The sequence below is a fragment of the Dendrobates tinctorius genome, unplaced genomic scaffold, assembly GCF_039654945.1.
Source record: "Dendrobates tinctorius isolate UK_male_01 unplaced genomic scaffold, ASM3965494v1 ptg000028l, whole genome shotgun sequence".
Classification (NCBI taxonomy): Eukaryota; Metazoa; Chordata; class Amphibia; order Anura; family Dendrobatidae; genus Dendrobates; species Dendrobates tinctorius.
Window position 1 is genome coordinate 25,988,901 of NW_027361696.1, and position 23,119 is coordinate 26,012,019.

The 23,119-nt window shown below is 42.2% G+C and overlaps 1 protein-coding gene across 6 annotated transcripts in view; it reads right to left on the reverse strand.

Annotated features, from left to right (window-relative positions):
- Positions 1–4,549: 4,549 nt before the first annotated feature.
- Positions 4,550–23,119, reverse strand: part of GRAMD1A (GRAM domain containing 1A) — a 96,986-nt gene continuing 78,416 nt past the window's right edge. For all 6 annotated transcript variants that reach the window (XM_073570503.1, XM_073570504.1, XM_073570505.1 and 3 more), the window contains exons 13-19: positions 22,250–22,389; positions 21,783–21,886; positions 19,449–19,625; positions 18,473–18,557; positions 17,732–17,839; positions 10,119–10,239; positions 4,550–9,099 (exon numbers count right to left, since the gene is read on the reverse strand). In XM_073570503.1, coding sequence (XP_073426604.1) covers positions 9,010–9,099; positions 10,119–10,239; positions 17,732–17,839; positions 18,473–18,557; positions 19,449–19,625; positions 21,783–21,886; positions 22,250–22,389 — 825 coding nt within the window. In that variant the 3' untranslated portion in view covers positions 4,550–9,009. The remainder of the gene's footprint in view (positions 9,100–10,118; positions 10,240–17,731; positions 17,840–18,472; positions 18,558–19,448; positions 19,626–21,782; positions 21,887–22,249; positions 22,390–23,119) is intronic.

Here is a 23,119-nt window from a genome sequence, read left to right on the forward strand (position 1 = left end):
TATGTGACAGACATGACTGAGTCTGGAGATGCCGTGGAGAGCGATCTGCTGCCTGCAACATCCTTCAGCATGACTGGTTTGGCAGTAGGTCAGTAATGGTGTGGGGTGACATTTCTTTGGAGGGCCGCACAGCCCTCCTTGTGCTCACCAGAGGTAGCCTGACTGCCATTTGGTAATGAGATGAGATCCTCAGACCCCTTGTGAGACCATATGCTGGTGCGGTTGGCCCTGGGTTCCTCCTAATGCAGGACAATGCCAGACTTCATGTGGCTGGAGTGAGTAGTTCCTGAAAGATGAAGGCATTGAAGCTATGGACTGGTCCGCCCGTTCCCCAGACCTGAATCCGATTGAGCACATCTGGGACATCATGTCTCGCTCCATCCACCAACGTCACGTTGCACCACAGACTGTCCAGAAGTTGGCGGATGCTTTAGTCCAGGTGATAATGAAAAATAGTCGGCACTCCAGTCGTTATCGTGGTGCATGTGGAAGGAATGATTCATCCAAGAAAAAAGGAAATCCCACCACTCACATGTTGATTTAATATGCTTTATTCCACATCCCAGCAAAATGTTTCAGCTCATCCAGAGCCTTTGTTAATTGTCAAAGGCTTTGGATGAGCTGAAACGTTTTGTTGGGATGTGGAATAACGCAAATTAAATCAACACATGAGTGCCGGGATTTCCTTTTTTCTTGGACGATGCTTTATAGTCCAGGTCTGGGAGGAGATCCCTCAGGAGACCATCCGCCGCCACATCAGGAGCATGCCCAGGCAATGTAGGGAGGTCATACAGGCACGTGGAGGCCACACACAATACTGAGCATCATTTTGACTTGTTTTAAAGGACATTACATTCCACTTTAATTCTGCATGTGACGCCAAATCCAGGCCTCCATTGGTTAATAAATTTGATGTCCATTGATGATTTTTGTGAGATTTTGTTGTCAACACATTCAACTTTGTACATAACAAAGTTTTCAATGAGAATATTTCATTCATTCACATCTAGGATGAGTTATTCGAGTGTTCCCTTTATTTTTTTGAGCAGTGTACATACCATGAAGTAAGAAAACGTGTTTGAGATACAACTGGATCTTGGAGTTGTTGGACCAGTTTGGACAAAGGAAGGTCTGATGGAAAACTATGGATTTGATCACTCATCGATGGGTGGCTTGCATTACTGTAATTTGGATAAACCTTGGACGATTTAAGAGTATGGGTTGAGCTAAATTAAATGTCACCTCTTCTAATGGAAGCTGGAAACCTCTCTGAATGTTGGATGATGTCAAGAGCAATAATATACGTTGATGCTTTGCATGCCAAGAGTAATTATGTAAAAACTCAGGAGGGCACTACTGAATAAGATATGCGGATCAACCAGCAGTCAGTATAAACACAAACTGAGAAAATGGAGAAAAAACTACTGACCAAAATGCAGGGATCACTGCAAAATTACAAATTTTATTGGTAACAAAAAGACAACATCCATGTAAAAACATTTAAAAAGTCATACAATGACATGAAACTATCACAAAGGCTTATAATAAAGCCCAAAGAGCTCCCTCCAGTAAGTGGACATACATAAAAAAGCTCTAGAATATATCACATACAATAGCACACCTGCAATGAAGAAATGTTCAGAGATGTAATACTAAACATAATGATCCATTGAATAATCCATCCAAATAGACTATGGTACAATAATGAATGCAAGTAATAACAAATGTAAGCAACTGAGCCATGAGAATAAACACCAATGTTCCACCATGTTTTGGTAAGAATTTTGTGTAGATTAATAAGTTCTCTAGAAATACTATCAAAATCTGTGTGTGAACCAACACCAACTGAAGCAGACTGAGCCACTGTAAAGTCCTCAAAAATCCCCTGTGCCTGACTAGTCCAAAAAAATGGAAAAGCATACAGATGGGTGCATAGGGGCAATAAAAGACGTCTTGTATCAGATGTGAATACGAACAAAGATAACCTGTCAGCCAATGAATCGCAATCCAGCGATTTTTTATCGTCAGATCAAAAGCGACCCAGAAGGCGCTGCAGGAGGGGTAGACGTGGTACAAGAGCCCCTAAGGAGAGCCAGGAGGTTTCGTCAGTGGTCCCCCAGACAACGGAGAAACACGAGACAACCGCAGATATTGATTTACCCTACTGATTCTCAATTTGGTTCGTTGGACTGCTCCCGGAATGAAGGGGGTAAGCTTTCCATTATCAATCTGTCCACTTATGAATTATCGCCTACTGAAGTGTCTATTTTGCAGCGTGGCTTATCGTTTTGTCCTACAAATACTCTTGACAAATTTATTTTTGTTAAAGATCTTTATTTATTTTGCAGACAATTAACGTTTAAACTTGGGCACTCCACAAGCTCCCCCTTTGTAAGTGGCACTATATAGGGATTATGCAGGCAGGATTTAATCTTGGTCATTTTAGCCTCTTGGCTACACCATGATTGCTATACTTTTCATCTATGCTCAGTACCCTATGGTGTTTATTCTCATGGCTCAGTTGCTTACATTTGTTATTACTTGCATTCATTATTGTACCATAGTCTATTTGGATGGATTATTCAATGGATCATTAAGTTTAGTATTACATCTCTGAACATTTCTTCATTGCAGGTGTGCTATTGTATGTGATATATTCTAGAGCTTTTTTATGTATGTCCACTTACTGGAGGGAGCTCTTTGGGCTTTATTATAAGCCTTTGTGATAGTTTCATGTCATTGTATGACTTTTTAAATATTTTTACATGGATGTTGTCTTTTTGTTACCAATAAAATCTGTAATTTTGCAGTGATCCCTGCATTTTGGTCAGTAGCTTTTTCTACATTTTCTCATGCCAAGAGTAATGCTATTACTGGAAGCAAATTTGCCTCTTACATTTCGGATATCTGTCAATGTCTGGTTGGAGATGGACACCATAAGATGTCCTCCACCCACTAGTCACAATAGGATTGTCCGAGTCGATTTATTTTGTCTCCTTCCATCCTTCTCATACATTGATTGTAATCCTTAGTGGTTGGAAGGACTGTAAGCATCTATGATTAGCATCTCAAAAACATATTCTGAGAGGTCTAGAGACATCTCAACATGTAATAGTGGTGGAATTGTGATCACCAACAATACTTAGGCTCTGAGGATCTATACACATCCCAAACAGTTGGGATCTGCGAGTGGAAAAACCCCTGTAATTCTTTTATTTGGGGGTATATTGTCAATGGGATCCCCACGCAAGAGATCTTTTGTATGAGATGTCCAAAAGAACATCAATATGGAAACCTCCTGCAGTGAAAGTAGCCCGGTTAGTCTCCATCTGGAAATACAGCACAGATGTGTACAATTCAGGAGAGCCCAGAGGAGACACAAATGTATCTTCATCTCTTTAGTTGCCCCATCTTATACCTTAGTATGGAGCTCGGCAAGGATTGTCTTTTACACGGAGTACTCATGGCAGGACTTGGTCTTAGCATAGCAATCAGCAGTTTTTTGTTAGCGGGGGTTAAATTAAAGCTTGCAGCTCATTAATAATGCAAACTTGCTGAATCAGTTCTTTCTGGCTCAGCGGAAATAAGGCTAAAGGGTGATAACAAAAACATATTAACCCCTTCAAAACAAGTTCTGGTGTAGGCTAATTCGGAGCAGTAATTAGGTTTTATGACTATCAGACATGTGCCACATGAAACATTGGTGGACAAACCCTCATTCCCAAGGGCTCAGTCTGTGCCAGTAAATCATAGGCTTCCTAATCTTACACCATCCTTGCCATTGATGCTCTAGGAGGTGGGTTGTTATGGTGGTGATATTGGTGGTCTCTTGATTCTGCTGAGCCAAACATGGACCACCATGGACTCTTATGGAGATGAAGAATCTGTTGATTAGAAACATGGACACATTGTTGTTTATATTCGAATACTGACCAAGGCTGTAACACCAGACTATTCCCGGAAAGGTCAAGACAGCCCATGGAGCTTTTTAAAGCCATTTGAGGTCCCATCTAAGATGGGTTCATGGTTCCCATCAAACTGGATAGAACTCTTCCTTCCATCAGCAATGCAATGTGGAGAAACAGTCAACAAGAAAGTGGTGGCAAGAAACTACTAGTTCCTCCTACTTTGGGTGGCAGCATAAAAAAAGGCAGCTTTTTTCAATATAGAGGTCACCTCATGTCAGTGCCATACTAAATGGTTTCTAGAAGATAAACCACTCACCAAACCAACAAGGTTTGCCACCATTCGACTGCGCAGATTATAATGCACCTCCAATGCCAAGATTAGTTTAGCAATATCCACACCAAGGGGCTCCAAAATGGTCAATGTGTAGCACTATTGTAATTTGGACCCACTACACCATCTTGGGGAAGAGTTGGGTTTGTCTCAGCAGAGTTTTTTTTCCACTGTGGCACATCGTAGACTGGCAATGTTGTGTTACAATATCCTCCCGTACAGTACCTCCTTGGTGGGTGGAGTCACATCCTTATGCAGAGGTGGGTACTACAAGTGTAGAGACAGAGAACCATACAAACCAAAGAGAAAAAAAGTTTGCAATGATTTTTAATAAATATTAGCAGGTTGACAAAATATTTCACACACAGTGTATTCAAGTCTATCTAAACCTGCACCGCCCGGGACTAGAAGAACTGCAGGAGACAAAATGGGTGGGGGGGGGGGACTTCAATATAGCCTTACAGCATTAAAGAGACTACTGAAATTAGTACTGAAATTCCCATATTATACCCCAATCTGATTCTTGGGGTCCTGGGGCTATTGACGGACTTCTCTGACACCTTTGAGGTTGACAAGTGTCCAAAACCCTCATCTGTGCCTGAAAACTACTGAACTCACCTAACATAATCAAATATTAGACCCATCCCCTCTGTATACAACCACAACCCTAAACTAATATATTCAGAGTAACACCCTTAAAGTGACAGTACATGGATTTGTGCAAAATACATTAATACAGTGTGAAAAAGGAGCTGGGAGCTTGGATATTGTAGAATATGAATAGTACATTACTGGTACCCATTTATGTTTACTGTCCTGTAGAAAGAGCCTTTAGAGGTACAACTAATGTAATAAGATTTCTTCATCACACAATAGTGGTGCCGTCATATCATAGGGAGTCACTAATAACTTAGCTAAGATTGTTTGCAGGTCGGGGTCACTATGAGGAACCATTTGAACTATACAAAAGTCAAATCGGAGACTCGATAGTGCCGTAAAACAAACCCAAAAATGAAATGTTTATCTTAATGCAGCTCAAACCAAAAGACATGACAGCACCCAGCAGCAAAATGGTTAAGGGTAAATTGTTACATTGTAATCTTTTCTCTTGATTATGGTTATTCTTAAAGGGGAACTCCATTCAGCATCAGTTTCATTGTACAGTATTCCATATCACGTGGTGGATTCATGTACACTGCCGTTGTCCCTGTGTGGACTCTCAATTCAGTTTCCCCAATAACTGACATTCACATGATGGGGCCAACTGAATAGAACGTCAATCCACCCAAGTACGTTTGTATTGTCAGTAAGGAATCGGAAGCTGAAGGTGTGATCATGGGCAGATTGCTATTGGTTTGGCATAGCAAAGCAAATATAGAGGAGTAGTGCTGCCAATCGTATTACCAAATTAGTCAAACAGGTGATTCCTCCCCATTTCTTAATGGAAATATGGTTAATTATATGACAATCCTGAAGCAGAGTGAAGTTTCAATTTCAGTTTGACTGCAATACCTTAGGATGGGACTTAACTTTTGTGTGACTTTTTTTTTGTCATGCCAAACCCAAGGGAGTGCCAGTAATACAAATAGATGTACATCTTACGTTCATGTGCCAAATACTAATGAAACATGTAGCCCTAAACTCCTAGACCAAACACTTGAAGACCAAAGATTATAAGAAGATTGCAAACCTTGACTAAGTGACCAGGGTAAAAAAAAAACAACTTTAGAGGTTAAGTTATGATCTTTAAGCTTATGTGTTTGAACCTTCGTCAACTAGCCAAGAACTAGAAGCTTTGGTCTAAAACAGTGTTTCTCAACTCCAGTCCTCAAGACTCACCAACAGGTCATGTTTTCAGGATTTCCTTAGTATTGCACAGGTGATGGAATTAATGCTTGAGCAGGTGTTGAAATTATCCCCTGTGCAATAAGGATATCCTGAAAACTTGACCTGTTGGTGAGTCTTGAGGACTGGAGTTGAGAAACACTGGTCTAAAAGATGTGGTTCCAAAGCAATGGATGTCAAAGCTCGATAGTCAAAGATTGAAGCTTGTAGGCATTGGCTAATTGACCAAGAAAAGAAAACTAAAGTTATAAGATCAAGCCATGGTCAACCAAAGTCAACGAGCCTTGGTCAACGAGTCATGGTTTTAATGTCATGGTCTTTAAGCCTTGGACAACCAATCAAGGTCAATAAGCCTTGGTGTTTTAGACTTGATCTTCACGCAGCAGTTGACCAAGGCTTGTACGCCATTGAGCCCATCTTTTTAATGTGTTAGAACAAAGCTGTAATCTGTCTCGTGTGCCAACATAAAAAGGTCCCAGCTTCCTCCATATTTTACGTAAATACAGTCTGGTGAGGTATTTAACACACACATGGGTCCGGCCCATTATCGTATCTCTTCCTACCTCTGTGATATACATTCAAGCCCAAACATAACTTGGGGTCTGGCAGTGTCTTAGGATTCTGCAGCAATGACCCCAGCGCGAATATGCGGCAGTGATGAAGTTAATTGAAAATACTTTGCAGGCATTTGACAGGAATAATAAATTAAACACATAAAGGTCATCTCCATTCCAGCAAAATAAATTAACATTGGTTGAAAAAAATACAAGAGGGGACATAAACAAACCAATATTAAGAGGTTACAATAGAGGCTACCTTGTCAAATTTAAAGTGTCTCTGCCACCTACAGTTCAAGCAGCTATTTTGGTGGGGGGGGGGGGGGGGGGATATCTTCATGTGAAGTCTTAAACGTGCTCTAGATAGGCAACTATAAATGACGGTGGAAGTGGAGTCTTTACATTATTCCTCAAAACAAAGAACTGCATCCAGCACAATTCTCAGAGATGGAAACTTGCAGGAGTAATCAGTGTAAACAAATGGTAGCATGAGCAACCATCGACTGCAATGGCATTTATCATATCATCTACCCAGTGCAGGATACATGAGCAGAAATGTTACAGAATTCACCCCTCAAAAAAAAAAAAAAAAAAAAAAAAAAAAAAAAACACAACTGAAATAGGTTCCCACCAGCAAGAACCCTAGTAATCAGCTATTTGGTGAAGTCCCCAAGAAGGAGTGGTCTCGTTTTTATTGTGCAAATGTTCTTTAGCTGCATGTGAGCTTAAACTATAGCGTTGGTCTTGGCATCAATGCAAAATCAATGCAGCCCAATGTTTTTTTTGATACAAGATTGATGGAGAGACTCTCTAAAATTCCTTCAAAAGCCAAGCTGATCGAATGTATGAAAAGCCACCGTGCACGTGCCCATCCTTGCTGCAAAAAATATTGATAGGAACAACGTCTTAATTGAACACATAAAATACTTGTTACAGTTGACTTCAGTGATTTCACCCATGTGTACTAAAGGAGCCAAGTTCACATCCCTGCCGCTTCAGACCTGTAGGTAAAAGTTACGCTTTAAAAATTTTGCAAGAGAAATAAGGATTTGTGATGAGCAAGTATACTTGTTGCTCGGGTTTTCCCAAGCATGCTTGGGTGTCATCCGAGTATTTTGGCGTGCTCGGAGATTTAGCTGCATGATTTGTGGCTGCTAGACAGCCTGAATACATGTGGGGATTTCCTAACAAACAGGCAATCCCCACAAGTATTCAGGCTGTCTAGCAGCTGCGTCAACAAAAATTAAATCTCCGAGCATGCCAAAATACTCGGAGGACACCCGAGCATACTCGGGAAAACCCAAGCAACGAGTATACCCGCTCATCACTAATAAGGATCAGAAAACAGGACTAATAAGAGGCATCTGTTCTTCTAGAGAAGAGGCCATACCATTACAATAAAATAAATACCTAAATATTCTAGAATGAAATTGACTTGCTAAGGAAAATATGAAATACGAGAGGTTTAAACTGCAACAGAGGCACTCAAAGCTCAACTTTCAGCACTAACACACAGTGTGTTTCTACGCTTAATATCTCAATATAACTCTACATTCTCTTAAATGGGGGACAGGGATCTTTTGATTTGTTAGTAGGAATGTGTTCATGGTCATGGGTTAGAATCACAGTGCTGATTTGGAGTTAATAAGATGACGCCTAGGCCAGACTAAGAATCTACTCTAGATTTAGAAAAATCCTTAAAACATAATGAGAATGCACATGGCATTATGCAGTGGTGCCTCTTACACCTCATTTTAAGGGCAATCCCTTAAGACCATGATGAAAGTTTGCTCGGAGTGTCGTACTGTGGAGAAAACCAAAAAAGGCAAGTTTCAGGTAGTCATGTAGGTCCGTGTGGAAGGAATGCCAAATCTGCATCGTGGGAAACCTGCCCCACTGCAATGACGGCGCTCCATATCGTCCAAGACATTTCATATCAAAAGGTAAATCAATCGCATCAGTCTTTACCTACATCCACAGTGGGTAGATCAACCACAACTTGATAAAGTTCTTATTTTCTGTCCCAAAAACATTCAAAATTCTTACACAAAAAAAAAAAAAGTTCCCTTTGATACTCTAGATCTTTAAATAGCGGCAAGACATTGATGTACTTTCGTCTAGAAAGTAACCACTGCCTCCAGACTGCAGCTTATCGTACATCTCATCATCAAGTAGCCTTGTACCCCAGTAACTGTTCTTGAAGGGAAATAGTATCCAGCCCTCCATTCCCTGGAGCAATGTGCTGGCTTGTATGCAAGGTCAACAAACTCATCTTCAGGAGCAAATAGTCTTCCAGGATCTGCTCGGTGGATGGTCGTCTCCTCGACAGAAATATCCAACGTAAGGAATTATGAAAGATAATCATGGGTCAGGACAGAGAATCTTCTTCTTGAGTTGGTGCGTTGGTGTCATCATTCACTAACACCCCCTGTTGTAGTCTCTGCAAGGAAGATCTCATCTGGAAAAGAAGGAACATTGAGCTTCTTAGACTAGGTCAAGATCGATCTTTTTACATCAAAAGCCAAAGAGATTCTAAGCCTACGTCATTTACAATCCATTCTCACCACCATTTATGGTCCATATTAATATCCTCAATTGGATTGTTCCAAAAAACGACAATGAATCCAACCAGTTATACAAATTTTAAAACATATAAAAGGGATGAGGAACCCCTCCGTAGATCATCTTATCGCCATTTATGGCAATATATGCTCGTTGTGTTACAAGCAAGTCATGTAATAACAAATTGACTTGGTCCATTCGGATGACAGGCATTCTTCATTAGTGATGGACCATGTCTCTGGTGTCCACCTTCCCAATTGGGCATACATTGATGGGTTGCCGATACAAGAGAAATTCTTTAACTATTCACATCATTGTGTCATTTTGTCCCATCAAGTCTATTCCACTTTTCCCAAAAATAATGACGGAAAAAAAATAGTTGGTGTCTGGATTTTCCAGTTCATTAATAGTTTTGGGGTGACAAGTTGTTATGGCAGCCATTAAGGGGAATATTATTTACTATGTGGTTGGGGCAGTATGTGATGAGGCCATGCTCTATGATAAAAGTAATGGTCCACCAAAGTCTCCCACGGTTTCTTTTTCCTCCCTCGGATACCATCTGTCACTCTTCTTTAGGTGTCTCTGAACAATTGTTTTTTTTTTTCTTGAGTTTGTGGGAAAATTGACATTTTTTAAATGACTCATGAGATGTGATTATTCTGGAATCAAAATCTAACAAAACAATAATTAAAAATAAACTTCTCAGGTGACTAGACATTTATTTCTGTTTTTCCTCGTATGCATATCAGAATATTTAAAATCTGATTTATTTTAATGGTGTGAAGTTTGGAAAAGTGAAATTAAAAAGTTTTTCTTGATTCTTATCCAATTTTCTATGATTGCCAAATTGTGAAATAAAAGGATTGGTCTAATCAAAGATCAAAGTCCCACCTGTCTCCCGCGGTGCGTGCTCACCTCATCCAGTAGTTGTACCGAAGTCCGCAGTGTTTGCTTCCATTTCTGGACCTCCGCGTTGTGAAAACGTTTCTGAAGCTCAAGTATTTCTGCCCAATCAGCTGACGTCTGCGGAAACCTCCTACGAACAGAGGAAGTCAATATCCTTCAGGACACCATCAGGAGGGTGCTACTACCATACAAATGACATGGGGTGGGGGGCCTCCCCAAGTAGTTTATAGGGTCCTTGCTACTCAGCTGCTAATCCATATCCTTTCACGAAGGTCCACAAAAAAAAGCTGATGTCACTAAAACCTGTATCAGTTTGGTAGTTTGTAAAGTGATACAATGTAACATTTATACAACTGTACTGTAGATTCGTAGTGGAGATGTAAGGGTTTAGCAGGAACGCGGGATGCAGTGACGAGCAGGAGGCAGAGCAAGAGTTAGGGTAAGTTCACACAGGACTTTACTGCTTTTCTTCCTGCAGCAAAACCTGATCTTCTTAGCAGGAAAGAAGCTGCGGCAAAAACGCAGGTTTAGGTGCGTTTTTTGATGCGTTTTTTTTTTTCTTTGTCCATGCTAATGTCCATGACTTTTCTGCAGCAAAAATGCTGCAAATAATGACACCTGCGTTTTTTCAACACCCATTCAAGTCAATGGGTGAAAAACGCTGAAAAAACACAGCAAAAATGCTGACAGAAGTGGCATGCTCTATGTCCAAAAGACGAAGCAAAGCACAAAATCCTGACCACACAAAAAAACCAATGTGTGTGCATGAGATTTCTGAAATCTCATAGGCTTTGCTGGTAATGGAAAAAGCAGCTGAAAATTAGCATAAAAAACCATGAAAAAAAACGCAGCAAAAAAGTCCTGTGTGTACTTACCCTTAATGGGTATTTTATGCAGAAAAGGAAATAGTAAGAGTTTGACCGGTTAAGAGGTACACAAATTATGAACAAAATACGGTGCAGATTATGAACAGTTTTAACCCCTTTCTGTCATGTGATGTACTATCCCGTCCATGTGCCCTGCGACTTAATTCCCAGGGACAGGATAGTACATCACAGCGATCAGCGGCGCCCACGTGGTGAGCGCCGCTGATCGCGGCCGGGTGTCAGCTGATTATCACAGCTGACACCCGGCACAATGTGTCAGGGGCGGTCACGGACCGTCCCTGACACGTTAACCCCTTGCACATTTGATCGCGGTGTACCGGGGGTTAAAAGGAAGCATCGGCAGGGCCCAGGGGGCACCCTCCGTGCTTCCCTGAGCCCCCCACAGCAGCGCAATGTGCAGCGCTGCTGCGGGGAGCTCCATCCCTGCAGGTCCCCGAATCCAAGATGGCAACGGGGACCTTCGGGGGCCTGCAGGGAGCTGGCTTCCTCATGCCTGCAAAGAGCAGGCAAGGAGGAAGCCTTGTGCAGTGCCTGTGACAGATCGCTGATCTGTCACAGGACAGTGATGTCCCACCTGAGACAATGTAATAAAGAAAAAAAGAAAAAAAATAATAATTTTAAAAAAACCGCTAAATTTAAAAAAAAAAAATATTCCCTAATAAATTCATTTTTTTTCCCCAAAAAAGTACACACATTTGGTATCGCCATGTCCGTAAAGACCCGCCCTATAAAACTGTCCCATTAGTTAACCCCTTTAGCGAACCCCTTAAAAAATAAAAAAAACGAAGCAAAAAATAATGATTTAATATCATACCGCCGAACAAAAAGTGCAATAACGCGCGATCAAAAAGACGCATATAAATATGCATGGTACCGCTGAAAACGTCATCTTGTCCCGCAAAAAACGAGCCGCCATACAGCATCGGTGAAAAAATAAAAAAGTTATAGCTCGCAGAATAAAGCGATGCAAAAATAATTATTTTTTATATAAAATTGTTTTCATTGCATAAAAGCGCCAAAACATAAAAAAAAGGCATAAATGAGGTATCACTGTAACCGTACTGAGCGGAAGAATAAAACCGCTTTATCAATTTTACCGCACGCGGAACGGTGTAAACGCACCCCCCCAAAAGAAATTCATGAAGCGCTGGTTTTTGTTCATTCTGCTTCCCAAAAATCGGAATAAAAAGCGATCAAAAGATGTCACGTGCCCGAACATGATACCCATAAAAGCGTCAACTCATCCCGCAAAAAATAAGACCTCACATGACTCAGTGGGTCAAAATATGGAAAAATTATAGCTCTCAAAATGTGGTGATGCAAAAACTATTTTTATAATATAAAGCGTCTTTTAGCGTGTGACAGCAGAAAAACATAAAAACCCGCCATAAATAGTAAATCAAACCCCCGTTATCACCCCCCTTAGTTAGGGAAAAATACTAAAATGTATTTATTTCCATTTTCCCATTAGGGTTAGGGCTAGGGTCAGGGCTAGGGCTAAGGTTAGGGCTGAGATTAGGGTTAGGGGTGTGTTGGGGTTAGGGTTGGAGTTATAATTGGAGGGTTTCCACTGTTTGGGCACATCAGGTGCTCTCCAAATGCAACATGGCGTCTGATCTCAATTCCAGCCAATTCTGCGTTGAAAAGTCAAATGGTGCTCCTTCCCTTCCAAGCTCTGCCATGCGCCCAGTGTTTTACCCCCACATATGGGGTATCAGCCTACTCAGGACAAATTGCAAAACAACTTTTGGGGTCAAATTTCTCCTGTTACCCTTAGGAAAATAAAAAAATTGGGGGCAAAATTATCATTTTTGTGGAAAAAAATGTTTGTTTTATTTTCATGCCCGGGCATTATAAACTTCTGTGAAGCCCTTGGGGGTTCAAAGTGCTCACCACACATCTAGATAAGTTCCTTAGGGGGTCTAGTTTCCAAAATGGGGCCACTTGTGGGGGGTTTCCACTGTTTAGGTACATCAGGGCTCTCCAAGAGAAACATGACACCCGCAGACCATTCCATCAAAGTCTGCATTCCAAAACGTCACTACTTCCCTTCTGAGCCCCGACGTGTGCCCATACAGTAGTTTTCTCACACATATAGGGTATCAGCCTACTCAGGACAAATTGCAAAACAACTTTTGAGGTCCAATTTCTCCTGGTACCCTTGGGAAAATAAAAATTGGTGACTAAAAGATCATGTTTGTGGAAAAAAAAATACGATTTTTTTATTTTCACGCCCGGGCGTTATAAACTTCTGTGAAGCACTGGGGGGGGGGGTTCAAAGTGCTCACCACACATCTAGATAAGTTCCTTGGGGGGGGGTCTAGTTTCCAAAATGGTGTAATTTGTGGGGGAGGTTTCACTGTTTTGGTACATCAGGGGCTTTCCAAACGCGACTTGGTGTCCGATCTCAATTCCAGCCAAAAACGTCAAATGGCGCTGCTTCCCTTCCGAGCTCTGGCATGCGCCCAAATAGTGGTTTACCCCCACATGTGGGGTATCAGCATCCTGTTACCCTTGGGAAAATAAAAATTGGGGGTGAAAAGATCATTTTTGTGGAAAAAATATTTTTTAATTGTACAGCTGTACATTATCAACTTCTGTGAAGCCCTTGTTGGTTCAAAGTTCTCACCACATATCTAGATACGTTCCTTGGGGGGGTCTAGTTTCCAAAATGGGGTCACTTGTGAGGGGTTTCCACTGTTTAGGTACATCAGGGGCTCTCCAAACGTGACATGGCGTCCGATCTGATTCTAGCCAATTTTGCATTGAAAAAGTCAAACGGCGCTCCTTCCCTTCTGAGCTCTGCCATGCGTCGAAACAGTGGTTTCCCCCCCACATATCAGGTATCAGCGTACTCAGGACAAACTTCACAATAACTTTTGCAGTCCAACTTCTCCTGTTACACTTGGTAAAATAGAAAAAAAAATTGAACCTGAAGTATTTTTTTTGTGAAAAAAAGTTAAATGTTCCTTTTTTTAAAAAAAATATTCAAAAAATTCCTGTGAAGCACCTGAAGGGTTAATACACTTCTTGAATGTGGTTTGGAGCACCTTAAGGGGTGTAGTTTTTAGAATGGTGTCACTTTTGGGTATTTTCTATCATATAGACCCTTGAAAGTGGCTTCAAATGTGATGTGGTCCGTAAAATAAAATGGTGTTGAAAAATGAGAAATCGCTGGTCAACTTTTAACCCTTATAACTTCCTAAGAAAAAAAAAATTTGGGTTCCAAAATTGTGCTGATGTAAAGTAAACATGTGGGAAATGTTACTTATTAAGTTTTTTGTGTGCTGTATCTCTGTGATTTAAGGGCATAAAAATTCAAAGTTGGAAAATTGCAAAATTTTCGCGAAATTTCCGTTTTTTTTTTAACAAATAAACGCAAGTTATATGAATGAAATTTTACCACTAGCATGAAGTACAATATGTCACGAGAAAATGTCAGCATCACCAGGGTCCATGGAAGCGTTCCAGAGTTATTACCTCATAAAGGGACAGTGGTCAGAATTGTAAAAATTGGCCCGGTCATGAACGTGCAAACCACCCTTGAGGGTTAAACAAGTTAACCTATCAGTCTGGGGGTCCTGGAACGAGGAGGTTGGAAGATCCCACAGTGGCTCCGAAGGTGGCGCGAGAAATAGCTGAAGCAGTCCCAGATAAAGTTGTAAGGCTAGTTTCACACTAGCGTTTTTTAGCGCTGCGCTTCGTGCGCAATAGAAACGCAAGCAAAAAAACGCATCATGCGCTTTGCACGTGTTTGCGTTGTTTTTAGGCACATGCATTTTAACCAGCTTCTATCCATGTTAACTCTTTAAAACACATGCGATTTCAAATGCAGGCGTGCGCATGTCTGCGTTCCCATAGACTGCAATGTGGGTTTTTTTGCGCATTCCGTGCACTAGCGTGCGCATGCGTTTTTTTGACGCCGTTGGATAGAGCCAAAAATTCAACAGGTTGCGTCGGGCGCGCCTAGGCGCACACTACAAAAAAATGCATGCACACGAAAACACATACGTGCGCGTGCAAACGCTAGACCATGCGCCCGCCATGTTAAACATAGGGGCGCATGCGCAAGGACGCGCACGATGCGCTGCGCTAAAAAACGCTAGTGTGAAACCAGCCTAACAGTCTCTGTACTGAAGCGGCGGTTACTAGTTTTCCCCAGCGAGATCTCTCGGTCTTGGTATAAAACATGGAACAGGAGGAGCTCTGTGACACAGAGAATGGAGTACGAAGTCCTGGAGCAACAAGCCGCACCTTCTGAAGCCGCGTGGTGAGGGGGCCTAGCACTGCGTCGCGTGCCCGGTATAGTCGGGATCACCAGTCTGTCTGGACCTCACGGTTACATGTTGGAAGGGTCCTAGCGTCTGGAGCTGTACAGTCAGTGTGCGCAAAAGGAGGATAGGCTGCGGAGCGGGCTGAATCTTTGGTCAGTAGAGACGGAGTCAACTTTCTCCCTCTGGGTAAGCTGTGATCCCGCCAAGAGCCCCAACCTCATGCACTTGCCTCTATCTCTGACCCGCCCCTTCAGTCAGGTGCTCAGGTTTGCTCTGGACAAGATGTCCTTCCCCCAGCCACACTGGTGACAGGCCCGACAGTTCCGGCCCAGAGAAGCAAGGAGCAGCCCTAACTTGATCCATCTTCCTATATTCCCCCACTTCTTTCGCATATCATTCCACGGGTGAGGATTCTTGAGGGCTACGTGGACTCTCTTTTCTTTTGTTGCCAAATAAATTTCTCTTGTTCATAACAATTGGGGGTGGTTTACCAGCAGTTGTTCTTTCGGAGCGTCGTAAATTGGATGGAGTAGTGGAGTCCTCTGGGGTGGTGGAATCTGGTTGCACTGAAGAAAGCCCGGAAAGATTTGTACCCTCCAAATCACGTTCTTGGGAAGCTCGGGCTCTCTGATCAATGTCTTCATCATCATCTTCTATCACCACAGGAACCAGTTCTGGGGCCTCTGGTTCCTCTTCCACTCGTACTGGGTCTCTCAATAGGCAGAGCCGCAGCATATTACGGTGTACCACCCGAGTGGGAGAATTTTCTCCCCCATCTAGTTGAATCTCATACACAGGCCCTTCAGAATTGACTTGTTTGACCCGATACGTTTCTTTCTCTCAGCGATGCTCGAATTTATCTCAAGGACGTTTTTCCCTGACCAAGACATGGTCCCCCACCTAAAGAATCGTTGCCCGCGGGGGATTTCTCTCAGCATGTTCCAGCTCTCGAAGACGAGTCTGTACTAGTCTATGTAAGGTCTGCAGACGATGACGATGCTCCCGTATCCACGAGGATACCCCAGCTCGAGAGCATTCTTCCTCTGGATCCAATTCCAACTCAGTGATACTTTTTCCTGCTTGACCAAACAGGAGGGAATAAGGCGTGTGCCCTGTAGTTCTAAAGTTCTCAGCATTTGAATCAAGGTACGGTTGAACCGTTCACATGCGCCATTTCCCTGAGGATGGTATGGAGTAGTCCGTGACGTGTCTATTCGGTATATTTGATGCAACTCTTCCATTACTTTCCCCAAGATGCAGGCTCTTTGATCAGAGTGGATCCATTTTGGACAGCCATAAACTTAATACATTTTTACAGATGGCATGTGCGGCCGATTCTGCAGTCTGGAGCTGTACAGTCAGTGCGCGCAGAGGAAGATAGGCTGCAGAGCGGGCTGAATCTTTGGTCAGCGGAGATGGAGTCAACCTTCTCCCTCTGGGTAAGCTGTCTTCCCGCCAAGAACCCCGACCTCTCACGCGCTTGCCACTATTTATCTCTGACCCGCCCCCTTCAGTCAGGTGCTCAGGACAGAAAGTCCTTCCCCCGGCCACACTGGTGACAGGCCCAACAGTTCAGGCACGGAGACGCAAGGAGCAGCACTAGCTTGATGCATCTTTCTACATAGAAGCCTGAAATTTTCCATAGTACAAATCCTTCTATAAAATCATATCTAACTTATAATTATTTTACGCTTTGCCAAAAATGAAAAATGAAATAAAAGACGAGCAACTTGGAATGGAAGTATCCTGAACTAACCAGTGTCAAGAACATATGATACTTCTATATCTGGGAAAAGAGCAGAAGCGGTCATACTTATATATTAGTAAGTGCCACAAAAACATATCCCCAACTCATCTTCTCATCCTCAGGAGCACACCGCTGTCCCTTCTCCTCTGGGTGAGCTTGCTAAAGAGTTGTGTGCTCCTGATAGTTGACAGTTCAGGCCGGAAGCATGGCTACGCCAATGGTCTGCAGTGAGCGCTCTCCAAGGCTGCTAGCGGAGATAGCTTTGCCTTTGCAGCATTGGAGTAGCTCAAGGACATGGGCTGATCGGGTGGAGCAATTTGGTCGGCTTTAGAGTAGCATTAAAACTCTAAAGCAAAGAGTTTGCTAGCATGTGTTCCTTTCCTAGGAGACCGACAACTTCTAATATTTTCAACGACCAATAAACTATAGACTTAGAAATCCTTCAGTTCCCGAGAGCTAAGAAAAGCTCCAAGACGTAAATTGAAAAAAGTTGTTCTTTTTACGAAGACTTTGCAATTTTTACCCATTTAATAAGAGGAGACAACCTCATTAAGAGTTTCACAAATTGGCATTTTGGGAAGCCATGCTAGTAAAGATTTGACAGATCTAATTAAAAGTACATCTAGCCAATTAAACAAAATAATGGACTGATAAATATTCTGGATAATACACAGTTATGGGGCAAATTCTGGGACCCCTGTGAGGAATATTTACCCTTGGGATACAGCATAACTCTGCCACGTCTGGAAGGTCCGAGCAGTGTGTTCCAGAGACCACAAGCGGTAGAAGAACATCATGTTGAGAACCACCAAGACCAACAACCTGTGAGAAGATTGGGATCGACAAAAAATTGAAGCCTATTCCATAAATCAAAACCCACAGTCCTTTCCGTTCTTCGTTAACGACAAGGGTTGACCAAGTGTAAGTAGATGAATATAGGGGCTATATTAACAGCATTGGTCCAGGAGACATGTCTCCACCTATGTCCCGCGAGTCAGGACTATTCTCTCCACTGCTGTTCAAGAAGACTGACAGTTGGGGAAGGTCTACAATAAATATTTGAGAAAGATCTTTAGTCAGCTTTAGGTACAATGCAAGACCAATTCATTGCAAAGGGTTAACAAACAGTATGGACAATTCATCAAGGATTCTCCATCGAGAAGATATGAGGCTACAGTTCTGTGGATAATAAGCGTCTTATATCACATAATGCCAAGATACAGTCATAGGAACGGACAAGCCCACACATGACGTCACTACCACCACAACAGCTGCAGCACACAGCGGTGTCACCATGGTGAGGACTGGACTAAAGATGTTTTCCCAGAAAACGCTCGGCCTTGCAGAATAGAGATGGTACACCGCCAACGCACAAAGACGACCTCGATTCTAGGAGCGTTACGTCTGATAATTCCCACAGTGTGTAGGGAGCAGGTAGGTGGATGTGTTACTCACACAATGGTGATGATGAAGAGAGCCGTGGGGATGTTCTGCGAGGTTCCTCTGTCAGAAAGGTGGGAGAGCTGAGAGGAGATGCTGCCTGTGGTGGGAAAGATGGAGAAAGGAGGTGAGAAGGAGAGTGCAATTATCAAGTAGAAGAATTGGCGGAGAAAGGTTGAACTTGATGGACCTAGATGTTTTTTTCAGCCTATGTAACTTTCAATGGACCCGATTACATCCTGGAAAGAAACATTCATGGGGAAAGGTTCAGGATTCTGATGTGTTCACCAGTTTTTAGAGCAGAAACTCTTCAATCAAAACTCAAATTGAACTCCTAGTTACAGACAGTTTGATGGTCCTTAGATGTACGGTAGGCCCCTGTGGTAGAATTTTATGGGTAGTAAAGGGTCAATATCCTCACACCACAACGATCACCTAGATACAATTACTGCTAATAGTTACTGTATCAGTATGATAGTTACTGTATGACTTTTAGAACTAGTGCCATCATACCTGGTCCTACAGATGCCAACTAATGAGGGGCTTCACATAGGAAGTACTCATAAAGGAGAACCTACAAGCAACATAAACAAATGTTGGATTTTGAATTCTTTGAGCCATCAGAAAGTTCTGGAAAGCTCAACCTACAAAAGAAAAGCAGAGGGATCCTCTATTGCTTTTACATGGGTCTTCACTCCTACTTATGCATCTTTAATCATGGGTTCATCATTATGCTAGAACCTGGGCCCATAAAAAAATCCTCTGGGGGTCCACCATTACAAATTTCATTGACCCTGATGGTGTAGTTTTGCTCTAGTTTTTTTACGCTCTATATTGCCTTTACAACAATATTAGAGCAGCCGGATCACAGACAGATGTAAACTGGACACAAAGAAGAAGACATTCCCCTTAACAATAGTCTTTAAATGAGGAGAGATACATGAAGTATCCATCAGATACATGGTTTCCATTCTTGCTCTCAATTTGATACCTGATGTTCTGGAGTGACGATTCACCCGCACATTGTCCAGGGGTGGACTGATCGTGCTCAGCGAATCCACATGATGGTTCTTCCAGCTCAGTGTCCGCTTCCTACGCCGCAAGGTCGGCTTTTCCCTGACTCCCATCTCATCAACGCAGGATTGCTCTAACTTGACCATGGCATCCGCTGAGAGAGTGGCAAAAGAATAGAAACAAGTTGGTGAAGAAGATATATCAATAAGGATCATGGTGGTCATGAACAATCAGCTACTGGCACAACATACAGTCATATGTAAAAGTTTGGGCACCCCTATTAATGTTAACCTTTTTTCTTTATAACAATTTTGATTTTTCCAACAGGTATTTCAGTTTCATATATCTAATAACTGATGGACTCAGTTATATTTCTGGATTCAAATGAGGTTTATTGTACTAACAGAAAATGTGTAATCTGCATTTAAACAAAATTTGACCGGTGCAAAAGTATGAGCACCCTCATCATTTTCTTGATTTGAACACTCCTAACTACTTTTTACTGACTTCCTGAAGCACTAAATTGGTTTTGTAACCTCATTGAGCTTTGAACTTCATAGCCAGGTGTATCAAATCATGAGAAAAGGTATTTAAGGTGGCCACTTGCAAGTAGTTCTCCTATTTGATTCTCCTATGAAGAGTGGCATCATGGGCTCCTCAAAACAACTCTCAAATGATCTGAAAACAAAGATTATTCAACATAGCTTTTCAGGGGCAGGATACAAAAAGTTGTGTCAGAGATTTAACCTGTCAGTTTCCACTGTGAGGAACATAGTAAGGAAATGGAAGAACACAGGTACAGTTCTTGTTAAGCCCAGAAGTGGCAGGCCAAGAAAAATATCAGAAAGGCAGAGAAGAAGAATGGTGAGAACAGTCAAGGACAATCCACAGACCACCTCCAAAGACCTGCAGCATCATCTTGCTGCAGATGGTGTCACTGTGCATCGGTCAACAATACAGCGCATGCATAACGCCTTTTTGTATGACCAAACAACTCAATCTTTGTTTCATCAGTTCACAGGACCTTCTTCCAAAATGTAACTGGCTTGTTCTAATGTGCTTTTGCATACCTCAGGCGACTCTGTTTGTGGCGTGCTTGCAGAAACGGCTTCTTTCGCATCACTCTCCCATACAGCTTCTCCTTGTGCAAAGTGCGCTGTATTGTTGACCGATGCACAGTGACACCATCTGCAGCAAGATGATGCTGCAGGTCTTTGGAGGTGGTCTGTGGATTGTCCTTGACTGTTCTCACCATTCTTCTTCTCTGCCTTTCTGATATTTTTCTTGGCCTGCCACTTCTGGGCTTAACAAGAACTGTACCTGTGTTCTTCCATTTCCTTACTATGTTCCTCACAGTGGAAACTGACTGGTTAAATCTCTGAGACAACTTTTTGTATCCTTCCCCTGAAAAGCTATGTTGAATAATCTTTGTTTTCAGATCATTTGAGAGTTGTTTTGAGGAGCCCATGATGCCACTCTTCATAGGAGAATCAAATAGGAGAACTACTTGCAAGTGGCCACTTTAAAAACCTTTTCTCATGATTTGATACACCTGGCTATGAAGATCAAAGCTCAATGAGGTTACAAAACCAATTTAGTGCTTCAGGAAGTCAGTAAAAAGTAGTTAGGAGTGTTCAAATCAAGAAAATGATGAGGGTGCCCATACTTTTGCACCGGTCAAATATTGTTTAAATGCAGATTACACATTTTCTGTTAGTACAATAAACCTCATTTGAATCCAGAAATATAACTGAGTCCATCAGTTATTAGATATATGAAACTGAAATACCTGTTGCAAAAACCAAAATTGTTATAAAGAAAAAAGGTTAACATTAATAGGGGTGCCCAAACTTTTACATATGACTGTATTTGTCTAGTTCCCCCTCAACAATTGCCGGAGCTATTGCATTTTGACAGGGTAATTGGTACAGTTTGGAGGTACCTTTGGCCCAACAAGTTGTGCAAATAGGAAAGGAGGATGAACCAACAATTGGTTTTAGACCATCACATTTATTCCAGGAAAGAGGGGTCAAATGTGTCATAGCCTTCAACCTAGTTCCTCTAAAGTCTTGTAGATGTTCCCACAGTCAATAGCCATGGTAAATAGGGCCAATCTGAGAAGCAGCTCTTCAAGAGTCCTACAGCACCTAATATGGTGCCTGGTACTATTGTTATACGTAAATGTCCAAGCTAAGCTAAGGATCCTTTACATGGCACCAATATGAGTGATGGTTATGACACAATGGGTTGTTCTAAAGTTGTTACTGTCTACAAGGTAGAATGTATCCACCTCTCCAGGATTGTAACGTACCAAGCTGTCTAAAGTGCTCCTCCATCCCGCTCCAGGAGTTCTTTTCGATAATGCCTCGTACCAAACTCCATGGCTGCTTCCGGTAACAGATCTCAGAGGACACCCTACAATACAACAGTCAGAAGGTCATCAGTGCAGCCACTCATGCCCCATGCTGCAGGGATAGTCAATGGATCCTATGTTAGAATGCAAAAGTTGGGTTGAGATTTACTTTAATGATTTTTGGAAACACAAGTTCTTCACAAAAACACATAATGAGTCCTTCAGACTTCTCATACCGTCTCCTCAAGTGAGCGCAGATTCATCAGTCACATTGTTAGTGGGCAGAGTGAGGGGGCATAAAAGAGAAGTAATAGCAGGTGGGAGTGTTGAGGGGGCACACATGGAGCTGTCAGGAGCCTACTGAAGTGACGGGGGACAAGATATTGATAGTTTAATTAGGGGAGGGGAGCGCTACAGCTCGGTACCTGAGGCGCGCTTTGCTCTTGGTAACACTGGTGATACAGTATCGATGAGCAGTGTAAAAATAATCCTGGTATGGAATGCCTTGTGTGACCACATGCGAGTCCAGGATGCACAAGGACCCCTTCAGAGAGTAAGTCAAAGTCTACAAAGAAACAAAGATATTATACGTTATGTGCAAAGTAAAAAAAGAGCACTATTAAAGTAGGTATATTCTTGTACAAACATAGGGGCAGTATTATAGTATATTCTTGTATATAGGAGCATTATTATAGTAGTTATATTCTTGTACATAGGGGGCAGTATTATAGTAGTGATATTCCTGTACATAAGGGGCACTATTATAGTAGTTATATTCTTGTCCATAGGAGAGGATAGACGTGTGTTTGTGAGCTCCCAGCAGGGCGGAGGCATGGCTTCTGACCCAGGTGGAGGGGAGGGAAGCTGGGCTGATGATCCAGGGAAAGCCCGTAGCCTGGAGTGTGGCCTGCCGCATGGACCTCATGGTAATGGAAAGCTGGAAATGGTGGCTGGTGAGTTTTCTGAACCTGCTTGTTATGTTGCTGGATTAAGTGGTGAAGTTACAAGGCAAAGTATTTTTTAAGCTGGAAATGCAAATCAGCAAATTACAAGATGAAATTAAGAATGAGACTGATCCAAAGATAAAACTGATGAAATGTGAGAGCCTGGATGTTTGCAGACGAGAACTGGACATTCGGAAAGTAAGCCTGGACAAAGATGTAAACTCTGTGCCCAGAAAGGAAACTTGGGCTATGGAGAAAAAGAGAGGAGACAGAACCCAGAAGGAGAATAGAAAACACTCTATTAGTAATAAGGACAGTAAGTCTGAAATTGTGCACAGTGTGGAGCAAGGA